We start from the raw sequence: 17119 nt of genomic DNA, 5'->3' as shown, positions 1-17119 counted from the left end.
CCATCGACCTCCCAATCACCCAATTCAAGGAGCATTATAAACACAATGGGGGAAGGAAAGATGAACAATCTTGAAAACACAAAGGCCATTTCAGAAAATGGTTAAACACAGAAGACTGGCAAAGAAGATCAGACGCAGAATGATTGCAGGTTCCAGGGAAGGACCCAATATTTTAATCAATAGAACATTCATGAAACTAGAAGTGTCTTAGGCTGACACATCTATAGGGCAAACCAGTAGGTGGAAACATTCACTCTGAATAGGCGATGCCAATCAGTGTCCATGTGAACTGTAGCTTGAAGCAGCCTGATGACTTCAAGCTTCCAAAAGGGCAATATTTTTTAAAAACCTTACTTCTAACTTCTAACTAACCCAAAGTATATGAGGCATCATTGTCAATCACAGCGTGCCACAGAACACCAGGACATGTTCCTCCAACCTGTGAACCTGTGCCATTGACCAAGCTCCCTCCTTCACTCCTCCCTACCTTCCCTGGTGTCTGCTGTGCACTATTCTGATGTTCTGCTGTTCTGATGTTGATTTTTCTATGTTCTTTGCAAATGTAGAATTAGTTTTCTGTTAGCTGTCATATGTCACTTATAATGTCCTGTAGGTCCATCCATGCTGCATACACAGTAGGATCGCATGTTTTCACACTGAACAGATGGCATTGCTTATATGTGCCGCATTCTTTTTGTCCATTCATCAGATAACAGACATTAGCTACCAGAAAATTTTATCAAACTAGTGGAAGATGACACAACACCAACACTCAGTTGCATTAAAGTGTCAGGGAAATGCTATAAAACTACTCATATAAGTATGTGTACCAACAATATTATAACCAATGAACTGCCCACTGAATGTAAAGGCTCCACATAAAAGTGTACACAATCAACAACTCAGTAGTTGTTCTCACCTGCTATTCTGGAGGAATCCACTGGGCATCAGTACTGCTCACTCTCCATGCATAAAACACAGTTCTACCTCAATGGAACCAAGGCCCATGAATTTGCAGTGTGTTAGTTAATGAACGCAGTAAATTCTGTCCACACAGGTAAAATGGCATGGTGACTTAGATCATGCCACAAGCAGATGATGTGAAATTTGAATCCCCACCTCATACTTTACCAACAGTGAGAACTTAGAAAGTTTACTTAACTTCTGAGGGCATACTTTTGTGAATGCTAAATTCGTTGAATACATTTTTATACTACATGGAGCTTGGGAGTTTTGTTTTAAGGTAGAATCATCATTTTAAAATAGCCATTTTATTGTTATAAATTCTAGTACTACAAACAAGAGAAGCAACTGTGACTGAACAATATTCCTCAGCACACACTATGTGCTAGATATTGTTTACTTGCTTGCCACATAATATCATGTACAGTCCAGGAAATTCATGAGTAACGTGCTATTGTTACCTGCATTTTTATAAAAGGAAAGTGGGTCAGAAAGCAGTGTAGACCACACAGTAAATGTAAAAGGCACCACGCGAATCCAGAGAGACTGACAACAGACACAGCATTTGTAAAATTAATCATTGCATATGATAATAATTTTACTCATTGGCAGAAATGAGAGTCAATTTCCCTTTTATTCAAAAGTCATAGAGTTTTCCATCAAACTAACCATGTCTGAACATAACACATGTATTTCATTTATATTTTTCCATGACCAACGTCTGGATCATTCTACCCCAGGAAACATAGAGACATTGGTAACAGTTATGCAAGCAGCCAGCAACCAACGCTTTCCCAGTATTATCCACATACCAGAGATGATTAACTGGATATTTCAGGCATACCTGCCAGCAAAGCCTAAACTTTGCTCTTCAGCCTTCAGACCCACAAGTACAAACTGGAAGTAGTAACTGGTGAAAGGTTACCAAGAGAAAGGAGTCTGGAAATATTCTTCTCCGCTCTCTGGCAAGCATGAACATCAGAAATTACTTACAATGATTTAAAAGCATGGCATAGGCACTAGACTCATGGGCAACAACAGGAATTCTTCACAGTTCGGCAGCTGTCCCGTTTGGGCCTGAAGCTCTCTCCACAACAAATCACACATTCCTCACACCAAATCTATGAAGAAACCCAGGTCAGTTCATTCAACAAAAGGTGGTTAATCATGTACTCATTTTCAGGGAATGTTTTATCTTCCTGCAGTGAAATGTTAAAGCAAAGACCCCACATCTCAGAATATGCAGTGTGGTTGAGGACAATGATAAGGAAACCACACATTCACAGATAAGTCTGTAAATGAAGGTAAGGCCACCAATGTAGAGCATCAAGTCAGGCAGAGACGCTTACTGTGGAATATCAAGTCCTTGTAGCGAGGTTGGAATTGTCTGAGTCATCATTTTAGACAGTGATGACAAAGGCCCCTCTGACTGCTGACGTGGATTTTCTAAAATGTGAGGATTGGAGGAGGAAGAGAGAACTACCTGCCATCCTTCAGGAATATTTTGGCAGACAGAGCCAAACATCAAAGACCTGAAATCAAATTGTGCTTGGACAGTTTCAGGAATGGCAGGAAGGAGGCTGATTGGAATGGGAGTGGTTTGCTACTCAGCTCTAGACATACTTTGACTCTCTCCCAAATATGGAATACCATGTGCTTGGGACTCACTCCATGGTTGAGCTCTTGCCTAGATCACGTGAGATCACAAGTCAACCCCACAAATGTAACACAAATCTTTCTGTACTGTGCATCTGAGAAACACAGGTATTAAACAACCCCTGTCACAGATACACAGTGAGTCATTTAGCTAACATGCCCACAAAACAAAGTAAATTCCATGATTGGAAAGTTAGTCTACCTGATGATAAAGCTCACATATTCTCCTTGGTTTGAAAGACACATTGCAGAAGTTCTCAATGGAAACTGGCAAATATATCTTCCCTTTTATAGAGAGAAAAATTGACCCCTTTCCATCCCTGGCTTCTGCCCAGCAGAGAGCACCTGTCCACACAGGTCCTCCTGGCTCCCCAGGCCAGCCTCCATCTTGGAAAGCTGCAGTGGCCTCCATAGCACCCTCCACATCATAGCCTCCACCTTAGGAAAACAAACAGACAGGGCCTGGAGGCAACTATCTGAGGAAACAATATCTGCCACAGAGTTGCTATCCAAACAGGTTCCCCTAGGACGCCCGAGGGCCCAGCTTCACAGTCCTGTTTCTGAACCTTTGCCTCCATCCTAGGTCACCTCCACTGCCCTCTTGGTTCACCTCTGTGTTTCCTCTGCATCTTCCATCCTGGGACACTGGACAGGGCCTGAAACCCCAACACCAAAGCACCTACAGGTTTGATGCTGCTGCCAACTAACACCATGGTGCTTCCATCTAGGGACAACAGCCAGGATCTGAAAGTCCACCTCTGAGTCCCCACTAGGTGGTACAACTGAGAGTCCCTTTCTCTTTTCTCTCCTGCTAACAACCAACTCATACTGATTCCTCTTTCACTCTTCCTATGATCTAATACTCTATGTTCTCACCTACTACTTCATAAACATCACATCCTACAACCCCCTTCTCTCTTCATCCACCATTAGAAACTGTACACACTGTTGCAAACCTACTGTTTACATGGTAGGTAATAATTGAACACATCATTTCTGTTTATTGCAATAAAACTGTAAACAACATAATAGGGACTAATTGATTTAAAGCTGTATATTTTTCATATTGGGTGCCCTTCATATTGATCTCCCCCTTTAACTTGAGGTATTGGAAACTGGCAGGGACACTATGAATTTATAGGGTTTAAAATGTAATACTTCAAATCTGCACTGCTAGAGGGGAAGACACAAGTACATAATGAAAAATCAAGGGAAGAATGCACCCCAAAAAAACCAAGGCACCACAACCAACAAATAGCCTAAGGAAATGAACAGACACTTCACAGAAGAAGATCTACAAACAATCAACAGATATATGAAAAAATGTTCAACATCTCTAGTAATAAGAGAAATGCAAATCAAAACTACACTAAGATTCCATCTCACCCCAATTAGAATGGCGATTATCAAGAACACAAGCAACAATAGGTGTTGGAGAGGATGTGGGGAAAAAAGGTACACTCATACATTGCTGTTGGGATTGCAAATTAGTGCAGCCACTCTGGAAAGCAGTGTGGAGAGTCCTTAGAAAACTTGGAATGGACCTACCGTTTGACCCAGCTATCCCACTCCTCGGCCTATACCCAAAGGTCTTAAAATCACCAGTCGCGGAGCTAACTGGTGGGAGACGCAGGCCACCTACTTCACTAAGGTAGGCAGCGGGCAGATAATCTGCCCAGCCTGCAGGCCAAGGACAGACGCCATTACTGAACAACCCCCCCCCCCCCCCCAGATCACCATGCCGAGGTTTGTTGGCATCACGGAGTTAGCCAGAGGCTTCTTTATAGGCTGGTCCAGGCATTTTGAATAACTCCTCATGGTGTGGCCCTCATCATTGGAATGGCAACTCCCTTCCTGAGACACCTACAGGAGGCTAGAGGACCTTTGACAAGACCCAGGAGGCAAGAAGAGGAGGTATTGAGAGACTTGGGACCAACTCAGAGCCACCAGGGAATATACCCCACCTGAAGGCCACCACCCGTAGAAGGCCAGCTTCCTAGTGGAGCACCACATTATCAAGTTCCTCCAACAATTGAGGCTACTGAAGGCTAAGAGGTGATTTATTGGAAATCTACAGAGATATTTTAGTCAATAGGGGAAATCTGCAATATCCCAGAGTTTCACTATTAGAGGGCTAGATACCTGAACAATATGAGAAAACAAGGGAAGAAAATGTCCCAAACAAACCTAGATGGTATAGCAATAAAATCCAATGACAGCATGGCAGAAGAAATGTCAGAAAGGGAGTTCAGAATGTACATAATCAAAACGATCAGGGAAGCAAATGAGGAGATGAAAGAGCAAATGTAGGCATTGAAGGACGAGATGAAAGAGCAAATGCAGGCATTGAATGATTGTACCAATCAACAGTTAAAAGAGCCAATACAGGAAGCAAAATATCATTTCAATAAAGAGTTAGAGATATTGAAAAAAAAAAGAAATACTTGAAATGAAGGAAACAATAAACCAAATTAAAAACTCCATAGAAAGCATAATCAATAGGATAGAGCACCTGGAAGACAGAACCTCAGATATTGAACACAAAATATTTAATCTTGAAAACAAAGTTGATCAAACAGACAAGACAGTAAGAAATCCTGAACAGAATCTACAAGAACTATGGGATATCATGAAAAGGCCAAATTTAAGAATGATCAGGATTGTGGAAGGCTTAGAGAAACAAACCAAAGGAATGAACAATCTCTTCAATGAAATAATATCAGAAAATTTCCCAAATCTGAAGAATGAAATGGGAAATCAAGTACAAGAGGCTTATAGGACTACAAGTACACAAAATTACAACAGACCCACACCAAGGCACATTACAATGAAAATACCTAACATACAAAATAAACACAGAATTTCAAAGGTTGTGAGAGAAAATAATCAAATTACATTCAGAGGGAAAACAATACGAATATCAGCAGATTTTTCAATCCAGACCCTAAAAGCTAGAAGGGCCTAGAACAACATTTCTCAGGCTCTGAAAGAAAATGGATGCCAACCAAGAATCTTATACCCAGCAAAACTTACCTTTAGGTTTGAGGACAAAATAAAATCCTTCCTTAAAAAAAAGAATTTACAAAAAGAAAGCGGGCATTGCAGAACATTCTCAGTGAAATATTCCATGAGGAAGAGATGAAAAACAAACATGTAAATCAGCAAAGGAAGGAACTACCGTAAAGGAACAACCAAATAAAGGAGAAATCAAGTCATGTCAAAAAAAAAAAATTGAGCCAAATGACTGGGAATACAAATCATATCTCAATAATAACCCTGAATGTTAATGGCCTGAACTCATCAATCAAAAGACATAGACTGGCAGATTGGATTAAAAAGAAAGATCCAACAATTTGCTGCCTGCAAGAGACTCATATCATAGAAAGAGATAGCCACAGACTAAAGGTGAAAGGATGGGGAAAAACATACCATGCACATGGACTCAGCAAAAAAGCTGGAGTATCCATCCTCATTTCAGATAATGTGGACTTCAAGCCAAAGTTAGTCAGAAGGGATAAAGAAGGACATTTCATACTGCTTAAGGGAAGCATAAATCAACAAGACCTAACAATCATAAATATCTATGCCCCAAACAGTGGTTCATCCATATACATCAAACAAATCCTTCTCGATGCCAGAAATCAAATGGGCCACAACGCAATAATACTAGGTGACTTTAACACACCTCTCTCACCACTGGACAGATCCTCCAAACAAAAATTGAACAAAGAAACTATAGATCTCAATGACACAATCAATAATTTAGACTTAATGGATAGATATAGAATATACCATCCAACAAAGACTTGAATGCACTTTCTTCTCAGCAGCACATGGATCCTTCTCTAAAATAGACCATATATTATGCCACAAAGCTAATGTTAGCAAATACAAGAAGACAGAGACAACACCTTGTATTCTATCAGATCATAATGGATTGAAATGAGAAATAAATGACAGAGTAAACAGCAGAAACTACTCCAACACCTGGAGATTAAATAATATGCTATTATATGATGAATGGATAAAAGAAGACATCGGTGGAAATTTAAAAATTCTTAGTGAGAACAACATATCAAAATCTCTTGGACAGTATGAAAGCAATTCTTAGAGGAAAATTTATTTCATGGAGCGCATTCAAAAAAGAAGAAAAAATCAACAAATAAACGACCTAGCAATATGGCTCAAAGCCCCAGAAAAAGAACAGAGCAACACCAAATGTAGTAGAAGACAGGAAATAGTTAAAATCAGAGCTGAAATCAAAGAAATTGAAACAAAAGAAATAATCGAAAAAATTGACAAAATAAATAGTTGGTTCTTTGAAAAAATAAACAAAATTGATAAACCCTTAGCCACACTAACAAACAGAAGAAGAGAGAAAACCCAAAATACTAAAATTCAGAATGAACAACAAAATATCACAACAGACACGAGTGAAATACAAAACATGATTAAGCTATTTTGAAAATCTATACTCCAAAAAAATAGAAAATTTCGAAGACATCAACAGGTTTCTAGAGACATATGAATTACCTAAACTGAACCAGGAGGACATACACAATTTAAATAGATCAATTTCAAGTAATGAAATAGAAGAAGTCATCAAAAGCCTACCAACAAAGAAAAGTCCGGGACCAGATGGGTTCTCAGCCGAGTTCTACAAAACCTTTAAAGAAGAGCTCATTCCAATACTTCTCAAAGTATTTCATGAAATAGAAGAGGAGGGAAGCCTCCCAAACGCATTCTATGAAGACAATATCACCCTGATACCTAAACCAGACAGAGACACATTGAGGAAAGAAAATTTCAGATCAATATCCTTAATGAATATCGACGCAAAAATTCTCAACAAAATTTTAGCAAATCGCATACAAAAATATATTAAAAAGATAGTGCACCATGATCAAGTGGGTTTCATCCCAGGGATGCAAGTTTGGTTCAACATCCAGAAATCAATAAACGTGATTCACCATATCAACAAACTTAAAGTCAAGAATCACATGATTATTTCGATAGATGTGGAAAAAGCATTTGATAAAATACAGTATCCCTTAATGCTCAACACTCTGGAAAAATAGGGATAATGGGAATATTCCTTAACATTGTAAAGACCATCTATGCTAAGCCCATGGCCAATATCATTCTAAATGGTGAAAAACTGAAAGCATTGCCCCTAAAAACTGGAACAAGGCAGGGATGCCCTCTTTCACACTTCTATTCAACATTGTCCTCAAAACTCTAGCTGGAGCAATTAGACAGACCAAGGAAACTAAAGGGATGCAAATAGGAAAAGAAGAATTCAAACTATCCCTGTTTGCTGATGACATGATTATATATTTAGAGGAACCAGAAAATTCCACCAGAAAACATTTAGAATTCATAAGTGAATTCACTAAAGTAGCAGGATATAAGATTAATGCTCATAAATCCAATGCCTTTTTATACATAGGTGAAGAATCTTCAGAAAGAGAAGTTAGGAAAACTACCCCATTCACAATAGCTTCGAAAAAAAATAAAATACTTGGGAATTAATATTAAAAAAGAGGTGAAAGTCCTCTACAATGAGAACTACAGAAGAGTAAAGAAAGAAATCAAAGAAAACTTTAGAAGATGGAAAGATCTCCCATGTTCTTGGATAGGCAGAACTAATATTGTCAAAATGGCCATACTACCAAAAGTGCTATATAGATTCAATGCAATTCCAATTAAAATCCCAATGACATACCTTACAGAAATAGAGCAAGCAATCATGAAATTCATCTGGAAGAATAAGAAACCCAGAATAGCTAAATCAATCCTTAGCAGGAAGAATGAAACAGGGGGTATCGCAATACCAGAACTTCAACTATACTACAAAGCAATAATAACAAAAACAGCATGGTGTTGGCACCAAAATAGACAGGTAGATCAATGGTACAGAATAGAGGACATGGACACAAACCCAAATAAATACAATTTTCTCATATAATACAAAGGGGCCAAAAATATGCAATGGAGAAAAGATAGCCTCTTCAACAAATGATGCTGGGAAAACTGGAAATCCATATGCAACAGAATGAAACTAAACCCCTATCTCTCACCCTGCACAAAAATCAACTCACAGTGGATCAAGGACCTTGAAGTCAGACCAGAGACTCTGCATCTTATAGAAGCAAAAGTAGGTCCAAATGTTCACCTTGTCGATTAGGATCAGACGTCCTTAACAGGACTCCCATAGCACAAGAAATAAAAGCAAAAATCAGTAACCGTGATAGATTTAAACTAAACAGCTTTCTCTCAACAAAGGAAACTATCAGCAATGGGAAGAGAGAGCCTACAGAGTGGGAGGATATCTTTGACACTAATACTTCAGATAGAGCACTAATTTCCACAATCTATAAAGAACTCAAAAAACTCTACACGAAGAATACAAATAAACCAATCAACAAATGGGCTAAGGATATGAACAGACACTTCACAGAAGAAGATCTACAAGCAATCAACAAACATATGAAAAACTGTTCAACATCTTTAGTAATAAGAGAAATGCAAATCAAAACTACCCTAAGATTCCATCTCACCCCAATTAGAATAGCGATTATCAAGAATACAAGCAACAGTAGATGTTGGAGTGGATATAGGGAAAAGGTACACTCATACATTGCTGGTGGGGTTGCCAATTGGTGCAGCCACTCTGGAAAGCAGTGTGGAGATTCTTTACAAACCTTGGAATAAACCACCATTTGACCCTGCTATCCTACTCCTCCGCCTATACCCAAAGGACTTAAAATCAGCATACTGACTGTTACGGTACCTGCAGGATTGATTACACGTGGCTGCCACCATTTTGAGACAACAGCCAGGCCCTGTAGGATCCCTGGCCGGACTGACGGAGTCCCGTCTCCAGGATCCCTCAGCCCAACCAATCACTCCCTGCCTCTGGGGCCCTCGATCAACTGACTGCTCCCTCTGCCAGGACCACCAGACCACCTTACTGCGCCCTATCACCGGGAACCCAACCGACTGATTGCACCCAGCCTCCAGGATCCCACAACCACACCAAACACACTGGACCTCCAGGACCCCTGCCAGACCAACAGCATTTTGTCTCCAGGACCTCCAGCTGACCAAGTCCACCCCTGAGCTGCAGCTCCCCATTTGCCAACACATTTGGAAGCCAGAGCAGGCATCTTGGATAATCCTGGAAGCCATAGCTCCGATCTTTGGGTGGGGCAAATCCCATCCTGCGATGCCTGCTGGAGGCTTGAAGCTCATTCTCAGGTACCTCTCATACGTCAGGCTACTGAACACTGGGAGGCTTCATTACAATGTGACTATTATACAATAGATTTTCTTTTTGCTCCTTTTTTAAAAAAAATTGTTTTTATTTCTTTACGTTTCTTGCTTTCTTTTCCTTCTGTTTACCTGTTCCCTCAGAGTTGCTTTCTCCCTTATTTACATGATGTTATTGTCCCCATAGGGGCTATTTGGTCTAGGATTGCATAGTATCTGGTTTGGGCACTGCTAATATTGATCTCCCCTTAAACAAAGGATTTTGGAAACCTATAGGGCCACTATAAGCCTATAGGGGGAAATCTGCAATACCCCAGATCTGCAGCGCTAGAGGGGAAGATACATAAACAACATGAAAAAACAAGGGAAGAAAATGATCCAAACAAATCTAGATTCTATAGTAAAAGAATCCAATGACAGTACATTAGAAGAAATGTCAGAAAAGAACTTCAGATTATACATGATTAAGATGATTCGCGAAGCAAAGGATGAGATAAGAGAGCAAATACAGGCAATGAATGATAATACCAATAAGCTGAAAGAGCACCTGCAGGAAGCAAAAGATCATTTCAACAAAGTGATAGAGATTCTCAAAAAAAGCCAAACTGAAATCCTTGAAATGAAGGAGACAATAAACCAAATAAAAAACTCAATGGAAAGCATCACCAACAGACTAGACCACTTGGAAGACAGAGCCTCAGACAATGAAGACAAAATATTTAATCTTAAAAATAAAGTTGCCCAAACAGAGAAGATGGTAAGAAATCATGAACAGAATCTTCAAGAACTATCGGACATCATGAAAAGACCAAATTTAAGAATTATTGGGATTGAGGAAGTCACAGAGATACAAATCAAAGGAATGAACAACCTATTCAATGAAATAATATCAGAAAATTTCCTGAAGAATGAAACATGAAGAATGAAATTGAAAATCAAATACAAGAGGCTTACAGAACACCGAATACACAGAATCAAAACAGATCCACAACAAGGCACATTATAATGAAAATGCCTAACATTCAAAATAAAGATAGAATTTTGAAGGCCACGAGAGAAAAGCATCAGATTACATATAGGGGGAGACCAATATGGATAGCAGCAGACTTCTCAACTCAGACTCTAAAAGCTAGAACAGCCTGGAACAACATATTTCAAGCTCTGAAAGAACATGGCTGCCAAGCAAGAATCCTATACCCAGCCAAACTGAAGATCTGAAGATGAAATAAAATCCTTCCATGATAAACAAAAGTTAAAAGAATTTACAAATAGAAAGCCTGCACTACAGAATGTTCTCAACAAAATATTCCATGAGGAGGAAATGAAAAACAACAATGTAGGTCAGCAAAGGGAGGAACTACCTTAGAGAAAAAGCACTCAAAGGAGAAACCAAGCCAACTTAAAAACCAAAAATCAGCCAAATGACTGGGAATACAAATCATTTCTCAATAATAACCCTGAACGTTAATGGCCTAAACTCAGCAATCAAAAAACATAGACTGGGAGGTGAGCAGCGCAGGCGCTGAACGAGGCGGTGAGTGCAGCCGTGCAGCCTGGGCCTGGGGCCTGGCGGGCTGGGCTTAGGGCGTGTGGGAGGGAGAGGGCCCGACCCGGCAGAGCGCCTGGGAGCGGGAGGGCCTGAGCAGCGTCGCCTGCCGCAGTGGGCCCCCTTCGCCCCCGCTCGGCCGCCGCCACCTCAGCTGTGCCTGGGCTGGACCGGGCCCCCCGGGAAACGGTGACTCTCTTCCCCTTCTTCTACTTGCTGGCTGAGTAAGAACTGGAAACAAGATGTAACTTGCTGGTGGCAGTGCTTAGCCATGAAGATGTACCCACATAAAGTTACCTATTCAATGCCCAGGAATCAGAAGACATGTATTTGCATCTCTGGTTTTGCCATTTCTTAGTTGACTTGACTTTCACTGAGTATGTTTCTTCATCACTAAAATTGAGGTATTTTTCTTACCATCTGTGGAAACGTCATAATTCATTTTTCCTAACTGCAATATTAAGAATTATACCAAACTGAAAAGATATGAATGAGTATCCCAAAAAAAGAAAAAGGAAGACTTTACATCCTTCTCGTTATTCAGATTCCTCTGGAATAAGCAGAATTGCAGATGGATTCAATGGAATTTTTTCTGATCATTGTTACAGTGTCTGCTCTATGAGACAGCCAGACTTAAAATATTTTGACAACAAAGATGATGATTCTGATACTGAGACATCAAATGACTTGCCAAAATTTGCAGATGGAATCAAGGCCAGAAACAGAAATCAGAACTATCTGGTTCCCAGTCCTGTACTTAGAATTATAGACCACACTGCCTTTTCTACAGAAAAATCTGCTGATGTAGAAATTTGTGATGAAGAGTGTGATTCACCCGAATCAGTCAACCAACAAACTCAAGAGGAGAATCCTATAGAAGTTCACACCGCCGAGGATGTCCACATTGCTGTAGAAGTGCATGCAATTTCGGAGGATTATGACATAGAGACAGAAAACAATTCTTCTGAGAGCCTCCAAGACCAAACTGATGAAGAACCACCAGCTAAACTTTGTAAAATTCTGGACAAGAGACAAGCTTTGAATGTGACTGCCCAGCAGAAATGGCCTTTACTGAGAGCTAATAGCAGTGGCCTCTATAAATGTGAACTTTGTGAATTCAATAGTAAATATTTTTCTGATTTAAAACAGCATATGATCCTGAAACATAAACGTACTGATTCAAATGTGTGTCGAGTATGCAAGGAAAGCTTCTCTACCAACATCCTTCTGATCGAACATGCCAAATTACATGAAGAGGATCCCTACATCTGTAAATACTGCGATTACAGGACAGTGATTTTTGAGAACCTCAGCCAGCACATTGCAGACACCCACTTTAGCAATCACTTGTATTGGTGTGAGCAGTGTGACATGCAGTTCTCCTCAAGCAGTGAACTCTACTTACATTTCCAGGAGCACAGCTGTGATGAACAGTACTTGTGTCAGTTCTGTGAACATGAGACGAATGATCCAGAAGACTTGCATAGCCATGTGGTAAATGAGCATGCATGTAAATTAATAGAACTAAGCGATAAGTATAACAATGGAGAACATGGACAATACAGCCTCTTAAGCAAAATTACCTTTGACAAATGTAAGAACTTCTTTGTATGTCAAGTATGTGGTTTTCGGAGTAGACGTCATACAAATGTTAACAGGCATGTTGCTATTGAACATACTAAAATATTTCCTCATGTTTGTGATGACTGTGGGAAGGGCTTTTCAAGCATGCTAGCATATTGCAAGCATTTAAATTCACATTTATCTGAAGGGATTTATTTATGTCAATATTGTGAATATTCAACAGGACAGATCGAAGATCTTAAAATTCATCAAGATTTCAAGCATTCGGCTGACTTACCTCATAAATGTAGTGACTGCTTGATGAGGTTTGGAAATGAAAGGGAATTAATAAGTCACCTTCCAGTCCATGAAACAACTTGATTATTCTCTTTGACTTACATAATGTTTTTGTAAAATAATAAATTCAACTTTTTTTGAGATGTTAAAATGGGTAATTTTAAACACATCTTATGAGATTTGCCTTTTAACAAGTAACATTTTCCAGTATGTAATTGTACCTTAGGTGTGGTATTTTCAGTTGCATGGTAGTAGATAGTTTTAATCATTCTTCGTGACTGTAAACTGCATGTGGTCCAGTTTTATGAATTGAGAAGAAACAGATGTACTGAAAAAACTAAAAAAAAAAAAAAAAAGACTTAGACTGGCAGAATGGATTAAAAAGAAAGACCCAACAATATGCTGCCTGCAAGAGACTCATCTCATAGAAAAAGACATCCACACACTAAAGGTGAAAGGATGGGAAAAACCTACCACGCGCATGGACCCAGTAAAAAATTGGGAGTTTCCATCCATATATCAGATAAAGTGGACTTCAAGCCAAAGTTAGTCAGAAGGGATAAAGAAGGACATTTCATACTGCTTAAGGGAACCATAAATCAGGAAGACATAACGATAGTAAATATTTATGCCCCAAACAATGGTGCATCCCTGTACATCAAACAAATCCTTCTCAATTTCAAGAATCACATAGACCACAACACAATAATTCTGGGCAACTTTAACGCACTGCTGTCACCACTAGATAGATCTTCCAAACAAAATCCAAAGAACCATAGAACTCAATAACACAATCAATAACCTAGACTTAATAGATATATATAGAATATTCCATCCATCAATGAGCGGATACACTTTCTTCTCAGCAGCACATGGAACCTTCTCGAAAATAGACCATATATTATGCCACAAAGCAGCCCTTAGGAAATGCAAAAAAAAGAGATACTGCCTTGTGTTCTCTCAGATCATAATGGACTGAGAGTAGAAATCAATGACAAAGTAAGAAAAGGAAATTACTCCAACACTTGGAGACTAAATAATATGCTATTGAATGAAACTTGGATAACAAAAAACATCAGGGAGGAGTTTAAAAAATTGTTAGAGGTCAATGAGAATGATGATACAACATATCAAAATCTTTGGGACACTGTGAAAGCAGTATTAAGAGGAAAATTCATTGCATGGAGCCCATTCCAGAAAAGAATGAAAAGTCAACAATTAAATGACCTAACATTACAGCTCAAAGCCCTAGAAAAAGAAGAACAGAAGAACAGCAAAAGTAGTAGAAGACAGGAAATAATTAAAATCAGAGCTGAAATCAATGAAATTAAAACAAAAGAAACTATTCAAAATATTGACATAACAAAAAGTTGGTTCTTTGAGAAAGTAAACAAAATAGATAAACCCTTAGCCACACTAACAAAGAGATGGAGAGAGAAGACTCAAATTACTAAAATACATGATGCAAAAGGAAATATCACAACAGGCACCACTGAGATACAGAACATAATGAGAAGCTACTTTGAAAATCTGTATTCCAACAAAATAGAAACTACTGAAGACATTGAAAAATTTCTAGAGACATATGCTCCTCCCAAACTGATCCAGGAGGACAGACACGATTTAAACAGATCAACATCAAACAATGAAATAGAAGGAGCCATTAAAAATCTACCATCCAAGAAATGCTCAGGACCAGACGGATTCTCAGCTGAGTTCTACAAGACCTTCGAAGAAGAACTCATTCCAATACTTCTCAAAGTATTCCAGGAAATAGAAAAGGAGGGTACCCTACTGAACTCATTCTACAAAGTTAATATCACCCTCATACCCAAACCAGAAAAAGACACATCAAGGAAAGAAAATTTTAGACCAATATCCTTGATGAATAGAGATTGTAAGATCCTTAACAAAATATTGGCAAACGGTATCCAGAAACATATTAAGAAAATTGTGCACCACAATCAAGTGGGGTTCATTCCTGGAATGCAAGGATGGTTTAACATCCATAAATCAATAAACGTAATCCATCATGTCAATAGACTTAAAGATATGAGTCATATGGTTATTTCAATTGATGCAGAAAAAACATTTGACAATATACAATACCCCTTCATGCTGAAAACACTAGAAAAATTAGGGATAGTAGGAACATACCTGAATATTGTAAAGGCTATTTATGCTAAGCCCACAGCCAACATCATTCTTAATGGAGAAAAACTGAAACCATTCCCTTTAAAAACAGGAACAAGACAGGGATGTCTTCTTTCACGACTTCTATTCAACATTGTCCTCGAAACTCTAGCCAGAGCAATTAGGCAGACGAAAGAAATTAAAGGGATACGAATAGGAAAAGAGGAACTTAAGCTGTCACTATTTGCGGATGACATGATTCTATATTTAGAGGATCCAAAAACCTCCTCCAGAAAACTTCTAGACCTCATCAATGAATTCAGCAAAATAGCAGGCTATAATATAAACACGCATAAATCTACAGAAATTTTATACGCAAGCGATGAAACAGCTGATTGGGAAATGAGGAAAACGACTCCATTTGCAATAGCCTCAAAAAAAAAAAATAAAATACTTGGGTATCAATCTAACAAAAGAGGTAAAAGATCTCTACAATGAAAACTACGAAACACTGAAGAAAGAAATTAAGGAAGACCTTAAAAGATGGAAAGATCTCCCATGTTCTTGGATAGGCAGAATTAATATTGTCAAAATGGCCATACTACCAAAAGTGCTATACAGATTCAATGCAATTCCAATTAAAATCCCAATGATGTACCTTACAGAAATAGAGCAAGTAATCATGAAATTCATCTGGAAGAATAAGAAACCCAGAATAGCTAAAGCAATCCTTAGCAGGAAGAATGAAACAGGGGGTATCACAATACCAGAACTTCAACTATAATACAAAGCAATAGTAACAAAAACGGCATGGTATTGGCACCAAAATAGACAGGTAGATCAATGGTACAGAATAGAGGACACAGACACAAACCCAAATAAATACAATTTTCTAATACTAGACAAAGGGGCCAAAAATATGCAATGGAGAAAAGATAGCCTCTTCAACAAATGGTGCTGGGAAAACTGGAAATCCATATGCAACAGAATGGAAGTAAACCCCTATCTCTCACCCTGCACAAAACTCAACTCACAAAGGATCAAGGACCTTGAAGTCAGACCAGAGACCCTGCATCTTATCGAAGAAAAAGTAGGTCCAAATGTTCACCTTGTTGGCTTAGGATCAGACTTCCTTAACAGGACTCCCATAGCACAAGAAATAAAAGCAAGAATCAATAACTGGGATAGATTCAAACTAAATAACTTTCTCTCAGAAAAGGAAACTATCAGCAATGCGAAGAGAGAGCCTACAGAGTGGGAGAATAACTTTGCAACTCATACTTCAGATAGAGCACTAATTTCCACAATCTATAAAGAACTCAAAAAACTCTACACCAAGAATACAAATAACCCAATCAACAAATGGCCTAAGGAAATGAACGGACACTTCACAGAAGAAGTTCTACAAACAATCAACAGATATATGAAAAAATGTTCAACATCCCTAGTAATAAGAGAAATGCAAATCAAAACTACACTAAGATTCCATCTCACCCCAATTAGAATGGCGATTATCAAGAATACAAGCAACAATAGGTGTTGGAGAGGATGTGGGGGCAAAGGTACACTCATACATTGCTGGTGGGATTGCAAATTAGTGCAGCCACTCTGCAAAGCAGTGTGGAGATTCCTTAGAAAACTTGGAATGGACCTACCGTTTGACCCAGCTATCCCTCTCCTTGGCCTATA

The 17119-nt window shown here is 38.9% G+C and overlaps 2 protein-coding genes across 2 annotated transcripts in view; both read left to right on the top strand.

Annotated features, from left to right (window-relative positions):
- LOC306648752 (sulfotransferase 2A1-like) overlaps positions 1-3475 on the top strand; it is a 37164-nt gene extending 33689 nt beyond the window's left edge. The window contains exon 5 of the mRNA XM_079119055.1: positions 3203-3475. Coding sequence (XP_078975181.1) covers positions 3203-3279 — 77 coding nt within the window. The 3' untranslated portion in view covers positions 3280-3475. The remainder of the gene's footprint in view (positions 1-3202) is intronic.
- Positions 3476-11537: 8062 nt separating this feature from the next.
- On the top strand, positions 11538-13503 carry LOC306648750 (zinc finger protein 639-like). The gene has a single exon (XM_079119052.1). It carries the CDS (start codon positions 11924-11926, stop codon positions 13379-13381), a length of 1458 nt encoding a protein of 485 aa, XP_078975178.1. The 5' UTR covers positions 11538-11923; the 3' UTR covers positions 13382-13503.
- Positions 13504-17119: the final 3616 nt, after the last annotated feature.

Source organism: Sciurus vulgaris (assembly GCF_902686455.1).
Source record: "Sciurus vulgaris genome assembly, chromosome: 17".
In the NCBI taxonomy this organism is placed as follows: domain Eukaryota; kingdom Metazoa; phylum Chordata; class Mammalia; order Rodentia; family Sciuridae; genus Sciurus; species Sciurus vulgaris.
Note: the sequence above shows the minus strand (reverse complement) of the source record. Positions and strands in the feature narration are given on the sequence as shown.